At 41.8% G+C, this 25,278-nt stretch overlaps 1 protein-coding gene across 1 annotated transcript in view; it reads right to left on the bottom strand.

Annotated features, from left to right (window-relative positions):
* Window positions 1-25,278, bottom strand: part of CFDP1 (chromatin remodeling protein CFDP1) — a 141,160-nt gene that overhangs the window by 103,124 nt on the left and 12,758 nt on the right. The window contains exons 4-6 of the mRNA XM_006152635.3: window positions 23,912-24,125; window positions 23,477-23,604; window positions 6,803-6,922 (exon numbers count right to left, since the gene is read on the bottom strand). Coding sequence (XP_006152697.1) covers window positions 6,803-6,922; window positions 23,477-23,604; window positions 23,912-24,125 — 462 coding nt within the window. The remainder of the gene's footprint in view (window positions 1-6,802; window positions 6,923-23,476; window positions 23,605-23,911; window positions 24,126-25,278) is intronic.

Here is a 25,278-nt window from a genome sequence, read left to right as displayed (position 1 = left end):
ATAAAAAAATAAAACCTCTCTCTAAAAAAAAAAAAAATGGGAGGCCACCAGGTGGCATGTTGTTTGAGGCACTGGATTCTCATATGGCCTACCAAGGTTCAAGTCCCAGATCTGGCGGCTTGCTTTCTCTCTGTCTCTCTCCTGGGTGAACATGACTATCATATGGCAAATTAATAATAATAATAAATAAAGTTAAATAAATAATTCTTTTTTTAAAAAATTGACAAGGTGCGCAGGTGGCATAGTGGTTAAGGTGCTGGATCCCATAAGGCCGACTGCAGTTTGAGTCCTAAACCCAGAGGCTTGAAAACACCTGGGCATGTGAGCATATACATGCCCAAAAATTCTGAGAGAAGAATGGAGAAGGGATTGCGGGCATGGTCATACTCCCAGGGGGTGTTTCTCACTTTCCTTTTCTCTCTGTCTCTGTCTCTCTCTGGTGAGTATACATACCCTATAGTGAAAATTTAAAAAAAAAATTTTTTTTGACAAGATAAGGCACCTGAAACTTTGGTCAGTAAAATGAGAGATTTTGATAAAAAATTGACATTTCTTCCCAATATTGTGGCTATGCCTGATACTTTTTACTTTAAGTTGCATGCTCAATGTTCTTTATTTAAAGACAATACATTGAAATGTTTAAAACTTAAGAGCTAAAGTAAGCAAAGTTCATATTAACTGAAAAACTAGGAGAGATCATATTAACTACTTAGATGGAAGATTATTGCACAAATTAAAGGTGCCTTGACAATGGCCAGAGATGCTGCACCCCGGCAAACCACAACAGTAGCCAGGCACTGCTGTCTTCTTGGCTTTAGTCTGGGTCTTGTGTCTTTAATACAACACTACAAGGAAATCTGCGTCTGCTAATCTTTGAGACAAACATTGCTAAACGTGTTTGAGCCTCGATGACAAGATTTTGGGGGGTTTTATTTGCTCAACAGACTAAGAAGGTGGTAAGTATGGGTTGAAGCCTGGCCAGCCAGGTACCCACAAATGCTGGAAGAAGCTGGATGTAAGCAATTTAAAGTGTGGGTAGTAGGACTGAGGAATGGGGGTAGAGGTGGCTCATGAGCACAGAATGACAGGGCCGAGGAATGTAGACACACTAATCTAACCATCACGGTTTCTACTACCAATGTACAGAGAATCCTTTAGTCCGATTCCTGCCTCTAATTACAATTGGGTTTACTCCATTCCCAAAACATAAACTTTGGCTTTTTATAGCCTGAGCAGTGTGCTATTTTAAACATGTGGAGGAAATGCAGTTTCAGTTACAAACATTTGCTCCTCTGAATCTGTCCTTATTTCTGAATCTGTGCTTATCTTAGCAAAAGATGTGGGACAGGATGTTTTACTTTCCTACTCTGGTTTTCCTGTATTACTTAAATCTGTTTAGAGAGAAGGAAAATAAACAAACAAAGTGTTTCTGCTGGACAATTTCTATAAACTAAAGCAGCTCCCCAAATGAGAAAAAGTCGTGGAAAAAACATTTTGCTGCATTAAGATAATTTTCTTTTAATATGTTAGATTATTCCCACGGATTCTTCCCTTGAAGGCTTTTCTATTTTCGCCTGTGGCGTCTCCTCCAGCCGATACCAACGTTTGCAATGACAAAGTATGCCCAGACACCCCAATTCACAAGCACACCCTTTGCCCAGACACCCTATCCCAAGCACAAGTATAACTGTAAAAGCTTTCTGAGATGCATTTCGGAAGAATGTGCATACCAACTTTGAAAGTCATTCTGGATTTATTCAGAAATTCAAAGCACACTTGTACCAGAATTAAATGTGTCCCTATTTCATCCATAACTCTGAGGACTTTCACTCAGACACTTGGTAGACATGTCTTTGTAATCTTTATATCCCATGACAGCTTTCAAAGAGATTGATTCTGGTCAAATTTCAAATTACCTCTTTACAAGGGAAATCAGCAGTTCATTAATCTCCTGAGAAAAATCTCCTTTTAAAGCTCCCGGGAATAGGTCCCAGCAGGCCACTCCAGATTCCCTCAACGCCCTTCTCCATGCTGCTGTCTGTCTTAGGAGCTGCTCTGTCTGGACAGGCCGACAAAGACTCTCTCCTTAACCAGTCTTTAGTCGGCCTCCTCTGAGCCCTCTTCCCAACTGTGCCTTGATGCTGGCTCCCACCCTTGCAGGGCCTATGTAGCCCACTTTAGCAAGAACTCTGCTCAGTCGGTTAGGGAAAAAAGCCTCAATCTTATATCTGATCACCCCAGCCCGCCTGCAGCACGAATCCCCTACCCTTGACGTCTCCTCTTCCTTATTTTCTATCTATTGCCCCCAGTTTTGCTATCAATTCCCCACTGGTTTTGCCATATTTGGAGCTGAGTAAGTTCTCTTCCTTCCTCAAGAGTAGTTCCTCAACCTGTCGCGACACTCTTTTTTTTTTTTTTTTTGAGGTTTTTGCTATAGGACGCACGCCCTTGCCAGAAAGAGACAAAAAGCAAGAAATCACCCCCCAGGAGGATGGCCATGCTGCAATCCCTTCTCCTCCATTCTCCTCTCAAGATCTTGGGCATGCACACATACGTGCCCGGCATGAGTTTAAGCCACTGGTTATGGGACTCGAACCACGGTTGACTACATGGGAGTCCAATGACATAGCCATTATGCCAACTGCTGGTCTCTCCTTACGATTTTCAAAGTGTTGGAATATTTTTTTCTTTAACCATGCCTTGGTGGGCAATGGAGGACCCTAACGAGAATGGAGGGAGAGAAAAAAGGGAAATGTGGTATTTATGCCTTTGGCTTCCCCCATGGTGATTGCGGGGGTGTCCATCATTCACTCAAGGTCTCACTCCAGTCAGAAGCCCATTCCACATAATCCTGCCTTCCGCCGCCACCAATGCTCCCCCTCCTGCCCCTGCACTATTCTTACCCCTGTGGTTTTTTCCATCACTTTGTGAGTTAGTAAACTCTCCTCAAAGTAGCCTAATTTGAGGCTGCCATCTGTTCCCTGTCGGGTCTCCCTAATACAGATATAGTCCTGGCAGACCTCTTATTCCAGAAAGGCTCTCAGCTCTTTCTAAGAGAGGCAGGCATGGATATCGAAAGCAGAGGAATTTCCACGTGAGTGGCTCAGTGACTTAGAAGAGCTGACTTTGTTAAGTTGCCCACTTTTCCCTCCTGTTATTTTCATAACTATGGTTACAGAGAGTATTTTCTGAAGCATACAGCTTCCAAGTAGATCCTAGTTATCAGTATGGATTATATGAAGAAGAAATACCAAAGGAAATGAAAACTGTGCTAGTTATGGGACTGAATGGTGAGCATGGTAAAACTCAAAACTGCAAGGCAACTTACACAGGAAGGTTCTGGGTTTGGGTCTGGAGACCTCCCTGAGTATGCTATGCACACACGTGCCCACAACCAGGGCTGGCCGAAGGTAGGGTTGGTGTGTAGCATCAGGACTCTGTTGGGGATGCTCTCCATTTTTCTCTCATCATAAAGAAGATAATGAAGTTGGAACCAGCAGTTGGTGTAATGGCTATGTCACTGGACTCCCATGTAGTCATCTGCAGTTCGAGTAATGGACCTGGTGGCTTAAACTCACACCAGGCATGAGTGCGTGCATGCCCAAGATCCCGAGAAAAGAATGGAGAATGGATTACGGTGTGGTCATCCCTCCTGGGGGGTGATTTTTTGCTTTCTGTCTCTCTGTCTCTGTCTTTCTGGCAAGGGCATGCGCCCTATTGCAAAAACCTCTCCAAAAGAAAAAAAAAAGATAAATAAGCTTAAAACAAAACTAAACTAGACAAAACTATGCTAGCTGAAATTGTGCTAAAAACCTAAGGTAGAACAACTTTGTTATTTTCTCTCTGTTAGTTATATCCAGAGGTGACTTCCACAGTAACAGTTTAAATAAATTCAAGAAACTGTTTAATAATAATGTCAGATACAAATATGGTAACTCATGTAATAGCCTGAAGGCTAATTTCATAAGTAGTCTAAAGCAGGTATTTATGAAGGTCAGGTCATAATAGATTGTGAAATTAATTCAGTGGATAGTACTTTTAAAAATGATATATACTGTATACCACATTATACAATAGAGAATCAGAGTTCCTGGTATGTAGGAAGGGTAAATACCATTGCCCCAAATTTATATCTCACTTTTTATTTATTTTATTTGCTTTTAAAAGACTTTTTAAAAAATATATTTTATTTAATTTTATGTATTTATTTATTTATTTTAATTTGACCAGAGAGGAAGAGAGTGAGAGAGAGAGGGTGGGAGGGAGGTAGAGAGAGAAAGCAACAAAGTAAGCTGCCTGGTCTGGGATTCAAACCGTGGTGAGCCATGGGGGAGTCCAGCACCCTTAACCATCACACCACCTGCGGCCCCCTTACAAGATTTTTACTATAGGGTGTGTGCAGTTGCTGGAGAGACAGAGAGAGACAGAAAGCAAGAAATCTCCCCCCAGTAGGGATGGCCATGCTGCAATCCCTTCTATAATTGCTATACCATCTGCTGGTCCCTTATCTCTCTTTTTTAAAAAAATTTACCTATTTATTTCTTCCATGAGAGTGAGAGACAGAGAGAGGGGGTACTCACAACAGGGTCCTCATCCTGTGACCCAGCCCCGCCCCCTCAGCCAGCCTGGACCATAGGCACATATGCATGTACCTGGCAGGCCCAGGGAGGTCCTGGGAACAGCCCCAGAGCCCTCCCATGGGAATTCAGCTCTGCCACCACCTGGCCCCATCTCACATCTTCACAAACCTATTTCTATGGGTTTCTGTGTAACAACTCCATGACTTCTAGCCACTTGGCAGCTCCCGCAGGAAATACTGAGTAAGAAGCACATGTGGACACAGCTCTGGGACATCTGTTGCCTTCATCCCTCACCTTTATCACTAACATATCTGCTGAAAGCAGCACCTGACTGCAAGTGCCTGCAGTTCACGGCATTAGGACTAGGGCAAGTAAGGACGGAAAGCAGCTGAGTCCATGTGGGAGAGCAGCTGGAGGACAAGCAGCCTGCTGCCTCGCCCTGCACCACATTCTTCAGTGTCCCAAGTCACTCAGGAGACGGAGGGCCAGCCTCCCCACTCCCAGGGTAATCTGCTGGATAACTTGCTCTTACTGATCTCTTCTTCCCTTTCACCTCTTTACTGGGGCTTCCTGGAATCACCTCTCATATCAATGACTTAGGGTCTGCTTCTGAGTAAATGCATCCTAAGGTAACACATCAGCACAATACAGTGTTGTTTAGAGCCACGGCTGCAAAGATGAGAAAAGACTGGGGCCCACAGATGGTGTGGTGGTTAAGGTGGCTGGATTCCTACATGATTGACCAGGGTTCAAGTCCTGGACCTGACGGCTTGCTTTCTCACTTTCCTTCTCTCTCTTTCTATCTATCTCTGTCTATGTCTCTCTCAAGTCAACTTCAAAAACATAAAATAATGGGAACCAGCAGTTAGCGTAATGGCTATGTATGTCGCTGGACTCCCACGTAGTCGACCGCGGTTCGTGTCCCGGACCCGGTGGCTTAAAACTCACGCCGGGCGCGTGTGCGTGCGTGCCCAAGATACCGAGAGGAGAATGGAGGAGAAGGGATTGCGGCGTGACCATCCCCCCTGGGGGGTGATTTCTCGCTTTCTGTCTGTGTCTCTCTCTGTCTGTCTGGCGAGCGCACGCGCCCTACAGTGAAAATCTCTCCAAAAAAAAAATAAATAAAAGAAAATAATGACAATTAATAAATAAAATTAAAATAATTCTTTAAAAAGGAAGATAAGAACAGATTGTCTGATAAAAGATCATAAGCTGAGGGGTTTTTTTTGTTTGTTTACTTTTATATTTTGTGCTGGAAAGAGACAGAAAAGAAAAAGAAAGTGAGAAAGCACCTACCCATAGGGGAGGGTGAGGATGGTCATGCCACAGTCTCTTCCCCATTTCTCCTTCCAGGATTTTAGACATGTACACACCTGGCACATTTCTTAAGCCACTGGGTCCACTCTTAACTGCAGTCAGCTACGTGTTATCGACCTGCCTTAACTACCATGCCGCTAGCTGGCCCAAATGGGATTTTTCTTAAAAGTAAAACAAACAAAATTTGACTGTTCATAGCAATGACCTCTATACTGAAGGAGTGAAAGAAGAAACAGCATCTCTGACTGCACGGTCAGCAAGCAAGCCCGCTTAGACTTGTCCTACGCCAAACATCTGGGGATGTTGAGAACACAGACCTACACGAGGAATCTGGGTGGTCAGGGCCATTGTGGGTGTGGCCTGTCCTCATTCCCTGTGGGCTACAGTGTTCTTATCCACTGTGATACTCTACTTCTCACACACAGATTTAGAAGAAAGGAATTCTCATTTCTTCCAAAGAGAAAGAACTCTCATCTTCAGCTCCAAGTAACTCAAGTAGTAACTATTCAGTTCCTGACAATGTGTTAAGAGGTCTGTAAATCACCTTGACCTGTAAATGGGCCTGTGAGGTTAGAGAAATGAAAGGGAGTACTCAACCCAAATCTTCATTAAAAGTTCTGACAAACTACTAATTATTTCATTAAAAAACTACTATTTTAAAATAATGTAACTCACATGGCCAGCTCTTGGTCAATGCTGTAAAACAGACTTCTTTCAGGCTGGAATCTATCGAGAAAACTATGGCCAACTTCCCTTTATATCTTCCACTTTGTTAAGTATTTCAGCAAATACTGTCCCTCTCTCAGGGACAGCGACATGGAAGTTGCACTTTAAACAGGTCCTTGTGCTGAAAACAGCTTTTCCAACATGCCAAGTCCATCTGGGACTCAGACTCGAATACTCACCCTGAGCCGGCAGGGAGCGATGGCAGAGCTGAGGGGACATTAGCCTGTGGTTTTTCTTTCTCATTTTGCTTGAAGAAGGATTTGGCTTCTTTAGATGTAGCATCCACTTCCTTAGTTACCCTGTGCCAAGGAAAGAGACATCAAGTTTGTGAGGAATGAAGAGGAAGAAACAAAATCTAAGGAAAGGGAATAAATGACAACTAGGGAAATATCCACTGGGCTTTCAATACATTCTGGCTGCTGAGTTTTATGACTAAAACAATTCTGGACAAAGACCATCTCCCCGACTGAAATGAACAAATGAAACTACAACGTATGTACATTCTGTCTCCCTAAAATCCCCCCATGACTCTGTCAGCATGAAACGCACCCAGCAGTCCCTCTTGAATTTCAGTCCACTGGGGGTTACTGATGCCAAGGCTGGGGAAGGCCCTCCCATTGCACCTCACACGGAGGTTAGTCCTCAGACTTAGAGGTCCACTTGAGACGCGGAGATGGAATATTGGTGATGGGGAGAAAAACACGGGCATTCTTTCAAGGACAAAAGCAACAGTAAAAACAATGGGACACACTCTGTAAAAAGGTTCCTGTTCTATCCAAAGATGAAACAAAATTCTTTAGAACCAGTTAAATGACCACTAATTATCAGTTCAATTAGTGGAAGAAAGCAGAGAATCTTGTTCTGGAAAAACTGTCCTCAATAAAACTGAAACCAGGGGCTGGCAGGTGGCATGGTGGTTAAGGGCACTGGACTCCCACACAGCAGACTGCAGTTCAAGTCCTGGACCTGGCAGCTTTCTTTCTCACTTTCTCGCAATCTCTCTCTCTCTCTCTGTCTCTCTCTTTCTCGCTCGCTCACTCTGTCCTTCTCTGGTCACATTTAAATACATAAATAAATAAATAAGATTAAATGAAAATAATTCTTTAAAAAAAAAAAACACCTGAATCTGAAAGGATCAAATGAAGATCTCTAAGGTACCTAAAATTTTAGTTAAACAGAACAGAAATGCCTAGTGCCTGCGAAGGCTTGCATAGTCAACAAGAACATCTGAGGAATTTTGTTTAAATTCCAGTCTATCAGTAACACCGTCCAAGATAAGGTCAATGTATTACGAGTGTTCAACCAGGTCATCCAGAAAATGATTGGCCAAGAACAATGACAGACAAGTTCAGTAAATCCCATCTTTAAAGGAAGGGCCCTCCCTTTATGACCGATTCTCTTAAGAGTCATCTTACTCCTGCACTGAGTGCTCTTGTCACTGAATGCATATGCAAGTACAAAGAGTAGGCGCTGACAAGCCACCTGTATCTGAGCTGTGTCCTGCTCCTTCCAGGGACTACAGCAACTGAAGATTTTCTGCTCCAACTTCACCCTCCAGACCCAAAAAGGTGGACAGGTAGGACAATCTGTCTCTCTCTGCCTCTCTCTCTGTAAAGTTTTTGTTTGTTTGTTTTTGTTTTGTTTTAAGTTTAAAGTACTTGTGCTTGCCTCTCTGATCTCACCTGTATCTTGCTAATTCTCACCTTTCCCCAGTCCCGCACAGGACAGACAAATCACCGGCCCCTTCAGAAGCCACCTACATCCAAGGTGTGCCCTGTGCCTTTCAGCGACTGGGGCAACGGAAGATTTTCTGCTCCAACTTCGCCCTCCAGACACAAAAAGGTAGGCAGGTAGGGCGATCTTTATCTCTTCTCTGTCTCTCTCTCTCTCTGTAAAGTTTCTTTTTAATGTTTAAGGTACTTTTTCTTGCCTCTCTGACCTCTCCTTTATCTTACTAATTCTCACCCCCCCCAACATAGGACAGGCAAATCACAGGCCCTTTAATAAGTCACCTTCATCTGAGCTGTGCCCTCCCCCTTTCACGCAGCACTCAAGTGCACCTTGTGGTTTTCATTGTTTGCGTAAAAATTTTTTCCCCTTCTTTTAATTGCTTGTCTTCTTTTTTTTCTTTTTTCCCTTTGTTTTCATTTCCTTCTCCCTCTACCTTACTTTCTCACTTTGCTGCTCAGCCTCCACACACTGAGTGTCTAGACAGGTCTGGGTGCACAGTGGCCAAACATCTGAATAGACTGCAGAGTGAGCAGCACGGAGAAGGACGGAGCTGCAGAGAGCACGACTCGTCTCCTCACGCGTGCTTCTGAACTCGCAGTTGAAACGCTGCAGCTCGGCCCAGGTACACTTGGTTCTCTAGAAACTGGAAGGCCTTTGTAATATCCAGCTCCACAACAAAAGTACAGGTTGCTTGGTGAGTATCAGGGAAACAGAACTGCAGAGAGATTGTGGATCTGAATGCTCAGATTTAACTCCAAGAAATTAGGAAGAAACATATAAGCCATCAGATGACCAGAAACCACCGCAGAGGCACAAGAAATATGAGAAATCAAAAAAATATCTCTCCCCCAAGGGAAAAAAACAACCCCACATCATCCACAGACAGTATAATGGAACTCGAAGAAATGTCAGATAAGGCAGAGAGATTGTGGATCTGAATGCTCAGATTTAACTCCAAGAAATTAGGAAGAAACATATAAGCCATCAGATGACCAGAAACCACCGCAGAGGCACAAGAAATATGAGAAATCAAAAAAATATCTCTCCCCCAAGGGAAAAAAACAACCCCACATCATCCACAGACAGTATAATGGAACTCGAAGAAATGTCAGATAAGGAATTCAAAATATTCATAATGACAAAACTAATCGAGATGCAAGAGAAGAGAGACAACGAACTCCAGAAGATCCAGGAGAATAAAGACGATGAGTTCCAGGAGGTGAGGAAGTCCCTCCATGATTTGAAAGAAGAAATACACATCATAAAAAAGAATCAAATGGAACTGTTAGAGATGAAGGCTTTAATACAGGAAATCAAAATCTCTCTTCAAAGCATTAAAAGCAGACTAGATCATATGGAGGATCGAATCTCAGATATAGAAGGCAAAACCTCTGACCTAGAAAAAATCATCAAAAAGACTGAGAAAATAACCCAAAAAAATGAAAGTAATATACGAGAAATACTAGATACCATTAAACGCCCAAATATTCGGATAATTGGTATCCCAGAAGGTGAAGAAACTGATAAGGGCTTTGATCATCTATTCCATGAAATCCTGGAAGAAAACTTTCCAAACCTAGAGAGGCATTCAAATATCCAGACCCAAGAAATACAAAGGACCCCATATAAAATCGACCCAAGAAGATCTTCACCAAGGCACATCATAGCCAGATTCACCAAAACCACAGACAAACACAAGATACTAAAATTAGCAAGAGAGAAACATCAAGTTACTTACAAAGGAAATTCTATCAGGCTAACATCAGACCTCTCGTTGGAAACAATGCAAGCAAGGAAAGAATGGGAAAATATATTCAAAGTGTTAAATGAAAAACAATTTCAACCAAGAATACTATACCCGGCAAGATTATCTTTCATATGGGAAGGAAAGATAAAAATATTCTCAGATAAACAAAACTTGAAAGAATTTACCAACACTACGCCAGCACTTCAAGAAGTTCTGAAGGGAATGCTATTCCAGGAAAACTAAAGACAGACACACAGAAATAAGGGAACAAAAAACAACCAAGAAAATGGCCAATTTAATGTAAGGACAAGTCTGGAATATCGATAATAATGTTCATTCAATGTTAACTTCCAGAATTTAAATGGAAAGATCAGATCATAGTAACAGTCTAAATTCAACAGAAGAGAGATTAATTACATGAGAATGAACTGGTGAAATAGAATTTTATAACTTTTGACTAAAACATTACTGATTTTCTTCTATGCTTTGTTTTCCAGATGTCAGAATTTTTGTTTTCTTTTGAGTTGTTGATAGGCTCAGTAATTTGTTAAAAAAAAAAAATTGGGGGGGAAATTGAAACAAACTTTTCTACCTTCCTGACCCCTCTGGAACTGGAAAATATCTGCAAGTATTCTTATGTTGTGGCAGAATGGTTATTTTTATAAGTTCAATAATATCTGTTGCCTTGCATCAGAAATTGGAAATACTGGTTATTACCAGGGCTTTGAATGGAATGTCATTATCTGAAGATATGACCAAAAAGTTAAGGAACTAAGATAGATCTCAAAAAAGCCAACAGAAGCTCTTAGAAAGATTGCCAGGTACCATAAACAGTTCTGCCTGGCAGGTAAGTAAAGAATATTACTTCCTGACAGGCCCCCAAAATGTTCAAGTTCAGGTACTTAAAGGCACTGTCAGATGGAGAGTCTCTAACTTGGGTCAGTAGCTTTGGGAGGCTTTTTGAAGAGTCTAACCTGAAGTTCCTTATAAAAGGTTCCAGCAAAGCCATCTAAATCAATTAGTATTCTTATGGGGCTTTGTCCAAATAACAGACCAAATTGAGACTAAATTTACCTTTTGTCAATAAGTTCATTTATGCCTCTCTTTGGTAAAAGGGGGAATGGAGAGAGAAAATACCTCTGTAGAAAATTACAGTATACTTACTACTAGATGTTAGCCCTGTCCATGTCTGTTTTTTGAATTTTTGGTATTTACCTACTGTTTGAACAGAATCTTAACCTTTTTTCTGGCTTTAAGTCTTAAGCAAATTATTTTTAACATTTTAAAATTTTGATTTATTAAAGCTAAAACTGTTTTTCTTGAAATCAAAAAATATATATACATTTTAAAAAACTACTTTAAAATGACTACAGTAAGCTATGTAGCCTCAGCTAAGTGCTTACTTTTTAGTATGTTCGTTCTACTGAGTTTTATGCCTTAATTCAGATATGTGTTCATAGATATGTTTATATCAGCTGCATTTGCTATTGAAAGTATTTAGATTAATTAACATCTTTTGTGAATCAATAAAATGTGGGAAGAAAAAAAGCCATGGAAAGCAACTGTAGATACCAGAGACAGTGTGGGAGGAGGGTGGGAAATGGCAGAGGGTGAGAGGGAGGAGCTGGGGGGGCAAAATATGTAAGAAACAAGAAATGAAAGATTATTTGTTGACGACAACAAGTATGATAATAACCTTGGTTGAGCCAGTATACAGTGTATTCTAGATGTAAAAATTCATGTGGTATGATGCAATGATACACAGTGAAGAAAAAATATTTTTTTAATAAATATATTAAAATAAATAAAAATACTTTTTAAAAAAGAGTAAGAGTTTGGGAATTTTGCATTAAGAACCTTCACCGAAAAAGGTTTCTAAGTTATACTTGAAGGGTAACTAAAAACAAAACAAAGTGACCAGCAGATGACATAATGATTATGTCACTGGACTTCCATACAGTCGAGTACATTTCAAGTCCCAGACCCAGCAGCTAAAAACTCAAGTAGGGAGCATGTGCATGTGTGCCCAGATCATGCATGCCCAAGACCCTGAGAGGAGAATGGAGAAGGGATTTCAGTGTGGCCATCCTCCTGGAGGATGATTTCTTGCTTCTCTCTCTGATGAGCACATGCACCCTTACGGCAAAAATCTCTCCTTTATACACACACACACACACACACACACACACACACACACACACATACACACACACAACCGGGACCAGTAGATAGCATAATGGTTATATCACTGGACTCCCACATGAACAACTGCAGTTTAAGTCCCAGACCCAGAGGCTTGAAACTCACGCAGGGTGCATGTGTGTGCATGTGTGCAAGCCCAAAATCCCGAGGAGAATGGAGGAGAAGAGATTGCGGCGTGGCCATCCTCTCAGAGGGATGAATTCTTGCTTTCTTTCTGACTCTTGGACAAGCATACATTCCCTATAGCAAAAATCTCTCCAAAAAAACAAAAACAAAACAAAACAAAAAACTCCATTACTCCCTGCTCAAGTTCTTGTGATGGTTTGGTATTACTCAGAGGGCCTAATACAAACTGCTAGACCACACTGAAAGCCCTCCAAACGTTGGTCCTAATCTGTGTGTCCCTCTACTCTCCCAAATGAACCTCTCGATAATAAAAGTTTAGAGTCAAAAATAAGAGATGGAATTTATACCACAGATCAGAATATAATTCAGTAAATATTCCCTCCTTCCCTGCTGACCCACAAGGAGACACTTCACTACCCTGCTGATACTGCATCAATGGTGAGGTATCAGCTGATTGGACAGAACAGAAGCTTTAAACATGACTGTGCTGTTTTTTACCTGCCCCTCAAATTCCTCCCTTGAGTCATAAGAAGAATATGCCACAAGTAGTTACTGGTCTGAGATGACAGAAGATGCATGCTGCAGACCCGAACCCAGTAAGGAGCTTGGCGCCAAGCTGCGCCGTGATCAGCTGAACTCGGATACCCAGAGGCACGTGAATAACAATAAACGCTTGCTGTTGTCTGCCCCTGAGTTTGGGGATGATGACACACTGTAGCAACAGCTGACTGACACATTTACATTTGAGCAGTGAGAAACTTGAAATCGAAGGGTTAAGTTATTCAAGATTACCCAGAGGTGAAGCAGCAATGCTAGTGAGAATCCTGTAGCAGACAGTATTTTCCAGAGATGGTTGCCACAAACTCCATCCCACAAGCTCTTTCAGTAGCCTGACACTACCCCAAGGAGAGGGAGAGTCTGTGTCATCTCTCCTAGAAACTACGCAGTGTGACTGCCTCAACTCACCGAGTACTACTGGCACCACATGACGTCTGAGGTGAAGAAAGATGCAGCTTCCACCCGGCTCTCCGGAGAAGGCACCTTGGAAACTCCGAGTAACTACACACGAAGCCTGGCTGCTCTGAAGTTTCCATGCTGGAGACAGCACAGGGAGGGCTACACAGAGACATGCCTGCGGAACCTATTCCAGCCCCCAGGCATCTGAGTCTTCCTACGCCTGACACCACACACAGGTGTAAGAAACTCTCTGAGATGGTTCTAGGCCCAGTGACTATCTGATACAATTGGACTGGAGACCCTGAGTAAGAACTGCCAGGCTGGGTCCAGTTACACTTACTTATGGAAAACTGTAACAAAACAACAGTTTTAATAAACCACTAAATATTGGGGTGAGTTCTTACACTGCTATATAATATACCTACAATCTCAGGTTTAATGCAGAATCCCAGAGCACCGGACTGAAAGAGGTCCTTTCTATCTCTGCTCTAGGCAGACTCTGGGGCAGACCTGAGAAGGCGAGCAAAGACCAAGTGGGGACTTCCACTTGTACTTGGGGGGCCTAAACACACGCTTTCTTTTTCACTCCCTACCAAAATCCTATTCAAGAGGGGTAAATAAATTTAAAAAGATGAAACCACACAAGGATAATGACAAGAAGTGTAGCAGAAAAGAGATGCCTGTCAAGTTTTCTGAAAACAGAAAGCAAAGAGAACTGGCTTTGGTGGCTACCTTCTCTGATCGGCTGAGCATACAGTCATGTGGAATGACAACAGTGAGCAGCTAGCCTGTACTCCGGGACCCTGGGAAGGTGCCTTAAACTGAGATTCTGGGAACCTCAAGGTAGAGGGGAGAAGGGCTGAAACCACTTGAAAGCTGGCAGGAGGAGTAGCTAGGCCCCATATCTGCTTCCTCAGCTGACAGCACAGGCAACTCCTCTCCATCCCCAACGAGCAGAACCCACTACTCTTGGAAAAAATGAAAACCATAAATGGCAGAGCTGAGTCCCATTCTAAAAACCAAGGGCATTAAATGAAAACCAAGGGGCTGGCAGGTGGCATGGTGGTTAAAGGAGCTGGACTCCCACCTGGCCAACCGAGGTTAGAGTCCTGGACCTGGCAGCTGGCTTTCTCACTTTCTCTCTCTCTTTTACTCTGTTCCTCTCTGGTCAAATTAAAAATAAATAAATAAAGTTTAATAAAATAACTATTGGGACCAGCAGTTAGAGTAATGGCTATGTCACTGAACTCCCACGTAGTCTACCACGGTTCAAGTCCCAGACCCAGTGCCTTAAACTCACGCTGGGTGCATGTGCGTGCATGCCCAAAATCTCCAGAGGAGAATGGAGGAGAAGGGATTGTGGCGTGGCCATCCCCCGGGGGGGTGATTTCTCCCTTTCTGCCTCTCTGTCTTTCTGGCGAGTGCATGAGCCCTGTAGCAAAAACCTGTCCAAAAAAAACCAAAAACAAAAACAAAACTATTAAAAAAAAAAAAAAAAAAAAGAAAATCGATTTGTTTTTCCATTGCCACAGCAGACTTAAAGGCTGTGTCCAAACGGCTGAGCTGCAAGGTAGAACACCACCCACCCCACCTGGACTTCTGCCAGTGAGGATAAACGTGTGCTGTGTTATGTGCGTGAGCTGCTCAGTTTTCCACCTCAGCTCAGCCTAGTTGAGTCTATTATGTCAACTCAACGAACATACATTTTAGAGAAAGAGAAAATAAGGGCAAGTTTTCAACAGCAAAGGACATTTCCTAGAAGTGAAGTGTAAATTTCCACAAAAAGAGCCACAGGACATTTGATGTGGCAAGTTTTAAAAGATCCATATCATGACAAACCACTATGAAATTTTAGAATGTTGTTAATGGGGAAGATGAGAATCAAGTTGCTCAAGTTAAGAGAGAAAGAAAAAACACCCTTTAAGCAATACATGTTTGCTTTTTCCCCCAAGAATCATTTAATTTTATATAGTATAATTATTTTTCAAACTTTGCTATAAAATGCATGTGCTCCCCAGAGAGAGACAGATAGACAGAGAGAGAGAGAGAGAGAGAGAGAGGGAGTGAGAAAGCAAACCACCAGGTCTGAGCCTGGAACCAAATCAGCCATGTGGGAGTCAAACACCCTAACTACTATGCCACCTGCTGGCCTGGCCCTCTGTTTTTGCTTTTTATTGTTTTTGTTTTTTTTTTGGGGGGGGGGAGAGGTTTGTGCTACAGGACACATGCGCACTCACCAGAAAAACAGAGACAGAAAGCGAGATATCACCCCCCCGGGGGGGATGGTCACACTGCAATCCCCTCCCCTCCGTTCTCCTCTCGGGATCTTGGGCATGCACGCACAAGCGCCCGGCATGAATTTAAGCCACTGGGTCCAGAACTCGAACTGCAATCAACCACATGGGAGTCTAGTGACATACCCATGATGCCATCTGCTGGTCCCCGCTTTTTATTGTTTTACCACAGGACCAAGAAGACTTTCGTAGCAACCACCTAAGACAATTCAGGAAAAAGCAAACTACATTCAGGCACTACAGTAGATGTTGAACGTGTAGAAAAACATGACATGCCCCTGTCCATAAGGGGCTCACACTCCACTGGGGCAGACAGAGATGAAAGTAAACCATGACAGTACATGACAGACAGTAGGGCCATCAAGAAAGCAAGGAAAAAACCTAACGGGTGGGAGCAGCCTTCTTAACTTTATTTTTTGGAGAGGTTTTTGCTATAGGGCACACGCCCTCGCCAGAAAGACAGCGAGAGAGAGAGACAGAAAGCGAGAAATCAACCCCAGGGGGGATGGCCACCCCGCAGTCCCTTCTCCTCCTTTCTCCTCTCGGGATCTTGGGCACATACGCACATGGGTCCAGCCTGAGTTTAAGCCACCGGGTCTGGGACTCAAACCACAGTTGACTACGTGGGAATTTAGCGACATAGTCTTTACACTAACGGCTGGTCCCAATTTCTTCCTTTTTCTTTTTTTTCTTTTTTTTTTTTTAAAGAGAGATTTTTGCTATAGGGTGAGTATGCTTGCCAGGGAGGCAGAAATTGAAAAATCACCCCCCCATGGTGGATGGCCACGCCATAATCCCTTCCCCTCCGTCCTCCCCTCAGCACCTTGGGCATGCATGCACATGTGCCTCGTATGAGTTTTAAGCCATCAAGTCTGGGACTCGAACTATGGGTGACCATGTGGGAGTCCAGTGATATAACCATTATGCCATCTGCTGATTCCCCTTCTTAATTTCTTAGTGCCAAAGTCTTATCCATACGCACTAGAAAACTGTTGCATAAACTGTCTATTTCTCTCGGGGACTTTGAAAACTGACACAAGTATATTAGCAGATTATTGTTCACTGATGGTAAGGCTACAAGCACCCAACTTTTAACAAATAATAAGAGATTTAATGATCAAAACTCTTCAAGGAGGACAATAAAACTGTAGATCACCTCTAATGCATAAGAGGGTACCCTCACAGGAAAAGGCCTATTATTAGCAATAGTCAATTCAAACATTCTCAGCAAAAATTCCATTTTAACTTCATTTTCACTTACTCAGAACTTCCTGAAAAGTCTTTATTTGGGTGGAAACTTTCCATGACTGGCCTTTTCCAAAAGGTGAATCATTTCGGAAAGTCTGAGCTAACAGGCTCGGCTGGTTTTATGACAGTGAAGGATACAAAATATATATCCTTTTTCCCCATTCCCCAAGGTTAATAAACTGTATTTTTTTTTTCAAGTGAGGGAAAGACAAAACAGTAAAAATCCAAAATGTAACAATTAAAACATAGTTAGAAAACTGGAAAAAAAAAAAAAAACCTAACTTTGTACTAACACTACCTGATGCCTATACTCACATATTCTTTCCAGTCATCACTAGCTCTTTCTCACATTTCTTAAAGATGTAGTAATGATCTTAACTAATAAAAAAACCCAAAAAGGCAGATAATGACATCAAGAAATTAAAAGATAGGGACCAGCAGTTAGCATAATGGCTATATCGCTGGACTCCCACGTAGTCGACTGCAGTTCGCGTCCCGGACCCGGTGGCTTAAAACTCACACCGGGCGTGTGTGCGTGCGTGTCCAAGACCCCGAGAGGAGAATGGAGGAGAAGGGACTGAGGCGTGGCCATCCCCCCTGGGGGGTGATTTCTCGCTTTCTGTCTCTCTGTCTCTGTCTGGCGAGTGCACGCACCCTATAGCGAAAACCACTCCAAAAAAAAAAGAAAGAAATTAAAAGATACGCTCAAATCTATATATCAAATTTGTATCTGGCTGTCAATTAAAATTCAGATTTCCTTAACAAGGGTATCTGAAAATACTTAAATTTAAGTATAAATAATTAAAGCTAAAAAATTTCCTGCCAGCATGCCAACTATTAAGGAGGTATTTGTTTTCTTTAGGAAGAAGAGTTAGAGACCTTTATCTTGTTATGCTATCTACTTCTGTATCATATGACTTCTGTATTGTATTTCTTTTTAAATATATAAGTGCAAATGTTAGGAAAAGCGTCCATACTCATCTCTTCGTTTTTGATAGACATGGTGCTGCCCTCTTCTGACAGATGAGAGAATAGCAGACTTCCTGAATACCATACAGTATTTTAAATGACTACCTATTTGCTTTCAAATAGCAAATAGGAAATTTGTGGTGGACAACTATAATAATACTTAAAGATAAACTAACAAAATTTGATTTGCTCAGAAATTTAATAATCCTCATAGCAATAAATGCTCACCAGCTTTCTGTACTCTCTAAGTAGGTCACTGGTGAAGTTATAAATAAATTTCTTTATATATTCTCCATGACACATGGGAAATAATCCAATCCATGAAAAGATTTAACCTTTGAAAAACTTTAAACCCATAGGCCAGCAGGTGGTGTGGTGGTTAAGGGCACTAGACTCCCACATGGCAGACCATGGTTTAAGCACCGGACCTGGTGGCTTGCTTTCTTACCTTTCCTCTCCCTGTCCCTCTATGGTAAAATTAAAATAAATTAAATAAATAAAGTTAAATTAAAAAATATTTTTTTGAAAGGTTTATGCTAGGGGGGTGTGTGCACTAGCCAGAAAGACAGAGAGAGACAGAGAGACAGAAAGTGAGAAATCACTTCCCAAGGGGGATGGTTACGCTGCAATCCCTTCTCCTCCATTCTCCTCTTGGGATCTTGGGCATGCATGTTCGCGCACCCAGCATGAGTTTAAGCCACAGGTCTGGGACTCAAACCACAGTCGACTACATGGGAGTCTAGCGACTTAGCCATTATGCCAACTGATGGTCCCAAAAAATAACTCTTTAGAAAAAATTTTAAACCCATATTCTTTGTTAAAAGAATTATTTATTTAAATTTTATTTATCGTTATTAATATTTTTAACTTGCTATCAGGTACATGCACTCACTAGCAAGACAGAGAAAGTGATAGAGAGAGAGTGAAAGTGAGAAAGCAAGCCGCCAGGTTCAGGACTTCTTTCTGGCAAGTGCTTGTGCCCTATAGCAAAAACCTCTCAAAACAAAAACAAAAACAAAAAACAAAACCTCATGCTGGTGCGTGTCCATGCATGACCAAAATCTTGAGAGGAGGACAAAGAGATTGCAGTGTAGACATCCTCCCGGAGGGTGATTTCTCACTTTCTGTTTGTCTCTCCATTGAGTGCATGTGCTCTATAGCAAAAATCTCTTTTTAAAAAAAACAATTATTTAATTCTATTTATCATTATTACCATTTTTTAAAGAATTATTTTATTTATTATTATTTTTTAAATGTGCATATAATATACATGTGCTTAACAGAGAGCGTGAGAGCGAGAGCAAAAGAACGAGAGAGAAAAAGAAAAAGTGAGAAACCAAGTCCAGGACTCAAACTGTGGATGGCCATGTCGGGGTCCAGTGCCTTAGCCACCTCATCACTTGCTGACCCCATTACTATCATTTTTTAAATTTGCTACAGGGTATATGTGTTCACAGGGGTGGGGCGCGAGGAATGTATATTCCCGAGAGAGAGAGAGAGAGAGAGAAAGAGATGGAAAGAGAGAAAAGGAGAAAGCAAGCCACCAAGCCCAGGACTGAAACTGCGATTGGCCATGTGGAAGTCCTGCAACTTAACCTCCAAGTCACCTGCTAGGTTCAACCCAAGTTAAATTTAACCATAACTTGACAGGATAAATTACTTGAACTGACCATTGACAAAGCCATGAAGAGGAACTCTGAAACTGTAGTAAGACTACCTTCATTTTGGATAAAAGTAAAAACCATGGGGCCAGCAGGTGGTGTGGTAATTAAGGGCATTGGGCTCCCACATGGTCGACCCTGGTGATTTGCTATCTCACTTTCTCTCTCACTCTGTCTCTCTCTGGTCAAATTCAAAAACTAAATAAAGTTAAATAAAATAATTCTTTTTTTTTGGAGAGATTTTCACTATAGGGTGCGTGCGCTCGCCAGACAGACAGAGAGAGACATAGAGACAGAAAGTGAGAAATCACCCCCCAGGAGGGATGGTCATGCTGCAATCCCTTCTCCTCCATTCTCCTCTCGGGATCTTGGGCACGCACGCACACGTGCCCAGCGTGAGTTTTAAGCCACCGGGTCCGGGACCCGAACTGCGGTCGACTACGTGGGAGTCCAGCGACATTATGCTAACTGCTAGTTCTCAATAAAATAATTCTTAAAAAACACACACAAAAATAGCTGAACAAGAAGTTCTGTCACAATAAAAGTTCAAATATTGATATAAACAATGTTTATTCCAAGTGTATGTCTGATGCTTAATGAGAATTGATATTTTATTTTTTCTTTTCTTTCAATTATAGAATAATAAAAAAAAAATATGAGTATAATAGTGAATCCCTATATCGATCGCTTATACTCACACTTTCTTCTTTTTCTAGTTTTTGCTATAGGAAATGTGCACTTGCCAGAAAGAGACAAAGTGACAGGGAGAGAAAGTAGAGATCACCTCCCCCAAAAGAGATGGCCACACAGACATCCTTTCTCCTCCATTCCCCTCTCTGGATTTTACGCATGCACACACGTGTCTGGTGGAATTTTCAAGCTGCCAGGTCCGGGACTTGAACTGAGGACTCATCTATACAGGAGGCAGCACTTTAACCTCTATGCCACCTCCTGACCCCTACATGCACACTTTTAATGAAAAGACTATAAGGCTATGAAATTCCTTCCCTTTGCCTATCTTTGGCTCATTCTTACTGTTGTTATTGAAATGTAATTTTATATTTGTTGAATATTATTAAAACTGTGGGCTTAGGGCCTGCAGGTGGCATGGGGGTTAAAGCACTGAACTCCCACAACCACATGGTTCGAATCCTGGACCTAGCAGCTTGAAAGGCATCTCAGGCACATATGCATGTATGCCCAAGACCCTGAGAGGAGAACTGGGGAGAAGGGACTGCAGTGTTGGCCATCTGGCAACTGATTTCTTACTTTCCCTCTCTCTGTCTCTCTGCAGCAAGCCCAACTACCCTTTGGCAAAAACCTAAAAATAAATAAATAAATAAATAAATAAAACAAGGTGGGGAAGGTCAGGGCCAGAGAGTGGCATGGTAACTAGACTCCCCCACAGCCAGCTGCAGTTTAAGTCCTGAATCTGGTAGCTTTCTTTCTTCCTCTCTGTGGTAAGCACATATGCCCTGTAAATTAAAAAATAATAATGGGGCTGGCGGTAGGCATGGTGGTTAAAGCACTGCACTCCCACGGTTCTAATCCTGGACCTGGCAGCTTGCTCTCTCACATTCCCTGTTTCTCTGGTCAAACTAAAAAAATAAATAGGGGCCAGCAGATAGCATAAGGGTTATGTTGCTGGACTCCCACATGGCTGACTGTGGTTTGAGTCCCGGACCCAGTGACTTGAAACTCATGCCGGTATGTGTGCATGTTTACCCAAGATCCTAGGAAGAGAATGGAGGAAAAGGCGTGGCCATCCCATCCAAGGGGTGATTTCTCAGCTTCTCTCTCACTGTCTCTCTCTCTCTCTCTCTCTCTCTCTCTCCAGTGAGTGCATGCGTCCTAAGGAAAAATAAATAATTCCTTATAAAAAGATAAATAAAATTAAGTAAATAATTCTTTTTAAATAAATAGGCTTAATTTTAAATACCTTCTTAACTCATTTATCTAGTAATTCTTTTTTACTGTATTTTACAAAAGTACTAGTCTGCAACAGACTGGAAATTTTAAACTATTATCTCTATCACAGATAATAAATTCTAAAATTAAATTTACTGAAGGGCCAGTCAGGTTAAGGTGCCTGGATCCTTCATGGCCGAGTACGTGAAGTTAGTCCCAAAGCTAGAAGCTTGAAAAATATGCTGGGCACATGTGCAAGCATGTCCAAAGATCACAAGAGAATAGTGGAAAAGGGACTGCAATGTGGCCATCCCCCTTAGAGGATCATTTCTCATTTTGACTCTCTCTCTTCCTCTCTCTCCCCCTCTCCAGTGAGCACACACACCTTATAGAAAAAACTGGGGGAAAAAAATTTACTAGACGTGAGAATCATACTCTGTGACCACGAAGACTATGCTTATTCTTAGAAGATATGTGCTAAAGTATTTAAGAGTAAAGTGTCACAATGCCTGTTAAGTAAGACTCAAATGACTTAGCCAAAACCAAACAGAGAAAAATACAAAGGTGTTCCTCCCAGCACAGGGAGTCTCCAAAAGGTACATGGAAAATACATACTAAGAAAAAAATATGTGTACATGGATTTAAAACATTTTTCCATCAAAATAAACTTGTACTTTAATTCCATTTTCTACAAACTTTTTAAAGTCCCCATCTAGGTTTGCAACATTTCTTTAAGTGTGATTTTTTTTTTAATGTTCTATGTTACATGAGCATGAGAGACAGAGAATAGCCCCAACCCCTTCTCCTCCCTTCTACTTTCAAGATTTTAGCCACACATGCACATGCAGCTGATGTGTTTTTCAAGCAGCTGGGTCTGGGGCTTGAACTGTGCAGTTGGCCATGTGGGATCCAGCTGCCTTAACCACCATGCCACTGGCTGGCCCCTAAGTGTGAAATTTTTCAAAAGAAAAAGTTGGGGGGAACCAGCAGTTAGCGTAATGGCTATGTCGCTGGACTCCCATGTAGTCGACCGCAGTTCGCGTCCCGGACCCGGTGGTTTAAAACTCACGCAGGGCGCGTGTGCGTGCATGCCCAAGATCCCGAGAGGAGAATGGAGAAGGGATTGCGGCGTGACCATCCCCCCTGGGGGGTGATTTCTCGCTTTCTGTCTCTATGTCTCTCTCTGTCTGGCGAGCGCACACGCCCTATAGCGAAAACCTCTTCAAAAAAAAAAAAAGTTGGGGAGAAAATACATTTTAAATAACAAAAAGTTTTGCTACATAACATTTATAAAACTATTAATGCCAAATTCTTTTTTCCAAAATGCATTTTCACTGGATGAAATCATTGTTGGAAAATGGATTATCATGACCACCTATATAATTACTGATTGGTACTTCATCTGTTCTCATTTAGGTCTAATTATAAATCTGCTTTTCACATAATAAAATCTAAATGTATGGGAGAGAGGAAATTCCAGGCAGATGGCTTTTATCAGGAGGCTAAAACGGTCGAGACACTAAGCTCCTGTTTTCTTAAACCATGGTGAACAAATCTCATGAATCAATTGAAAATAAATAAATAAATAACATCAAGGAAAGGAAATAATATTTCCTAAACTAAATTTCTCTCCTAATACTTTCAATTCGTATCTAACTTCAGAGGCCTCACTGGGGCTATATCGGTCAAGGAAAGGAACAAAAGGAGACACGACTTACCTGAAGTCACAAAGTACGGTAAAGAGCAAATGCACTCAAGCATGGAACATTTCCTTGCTTCCGTTCAGCTGACCGTTCCCTAAGACCTAAAAACGAATTTGCTCCATATGAAAGGACCTTTCTCCTGCTCCCTGAATCTTAGGGACTACAGTTTGCTTGAGTTAAAGCCTAACTCTTTCAAAACAGGGAGAGAGGTTGGAATGACGACAGGTAACGAACACTATTTAGAAACAGGTTCATTTTTAACAGCACTAGTTTGCACTAGTTCCCAAGTCTGTGAAGGTCCTCTCACCTTACTTCTTCACCGGCAAAATCAAACACCTTGGTGATTTTAACTTTTTCTGTTTCTTTAGGTTTCTCTAGCTCTTCTACTTCGACCAATGAGTTACTTGAACTCGTCTCTTCAGTCTCCTCTCCTTTCTACAAAAAAAGGAAGAAATGTAATAATTTCACCAGAGGATACCACTTAATATGCTATTTATAGTTGTACTTAAATCCTTCATCTCCAACTAGTTAAAGGCCTATCGGAAATGTATTTGATTAGAAAGGTGTACTTTCCCACCGTAAAGAATGCTTTGCTTTTCACTTAGTAGAGTTATTATCAAACGGCATCTAGTGTGATTTCTGCTACAAGCTTTGAATCTTGGTTTATAAATTAAAAAACAAATCTATCTGGGAAATTTAGGGTATTTCCAGAGAGGTATCCATCTTATTTATCCCAACTTACCTTAACGAGCGTACTTGGGGGCGCCTTTGATTTTGGTCCCACGTCGTTGAGGAAGCTGGCCCAGAGTTCATCCTCCTTCTTTTTCCTTGCATACTCTGACCCAAGGCCTTTTTCCTGTTCTGTAGCTTCATCTTCCTCCTCACTGCTGCTTCCTTCAGACTCCTTCTTGGCCTCCTCCTCCTCTTCTAACAAGAGGCCACCTTGTTTTCTCTTCCTAATCACCGAGTCACAAGGAAAAGGAAGGACAAGAGAGACATGAGAAATTATTTCAGTCACCTCTTCTTCAATTTCAAACATTATCTTGCACATTTGAGAAAATTTCTAAATCTGGGAATACTGATTAATACACTGGGGGAGTAGGCGAGGCAAACTAAGATTCTGTGGAAGAAAAAAATAATTAAGCTCTTGGGACCAGAAGATGGTATAATGGCTGCTTCGCTGGACTCCCACATATTCAACCACAGTTCGAGTCCTGGATGTGGCAACTTAAAACTCACGCCAGACAGGTGTGTGTACATGCCCAGGATCCCAAGAGGAAAATGGAGGAGAAGGGATTGCAACATGGCTATCTCCACCAGGGGGTGATTTCTTGCTGTTTCTCAATGAGCACACGCCCTATAAAAATTTCTTAGCATTTTCCCCAATCTCTCAGAAACAAAATATAGCATTCTATGGGGCCGACAGGTAGTGTGGAGGTTAAGGGTGCTGGACGTCCACATGACCACAGTTCAAGTCCTGGACCAAGTGGCTTGCTTTTTCATTTTCCCTCTCCCTCTCACTCTGTCCCTCTCTGATCAAATTAAAATAAATAAAGTTAAATAAAAAAATTATACACATACACACACACCATTTTGGGCCAACAGATGGTATGGTGATTAAGGCACTGGATACCACAGGGCTGATTCTGTGGTTCAGAGTCTTGGGACTGGTGGCTTGGAAAACAAGCCGGGCTTCCTGTGCATGTGTGGCCAAAATTCTGAGAGGAGAATGAAAGGGTTTAGAGTGTGGCCCCCCACCCTGGGGAATGATTACTCACGTTTCTTCTCTCTCTGGTGAGCACACGCACCCTACACAAAAACCTAAGTTAATAAATTATAATATATATGTGTGTATACATCCATATATATAGATATAGATATAGATATAGATATAGATATATATGCGTGTGTGTGTGTGTATATACTGGGTTGTTGGAAAAGACATGACATAGTTTTCTGTTTCTCCATGAAAAAATGCATCATGACTTTTCTGATAACCCAACATTATACATACACACACACATTTCTATTTGTATTTAAATTTATATTTTATGTCAGGACCAGCTTTTTCACTAAGGACACATCTAACAGTATTTCATGCAATCAAGC

Source organism: Tupaia chinensis, unplaced genomic scaffold (assembly GCF_000334495.1).
Source record: "Tupaia chinensis unplaced genomic scaffold, TupChi_1.0 Scaffold000355_1, whole genome shotgun sequence".
Lineage (NCBI taxonomy): Eukaryota > Metazoa > Chordata > Mammalia > Scandentia > Tupaiidae > Tupaia > Tupaia belangeri.
Note: the sequence above shows the minus strand (reverse complement) of the source record. Positions and strands in the feature narration are given on the sequence as shown.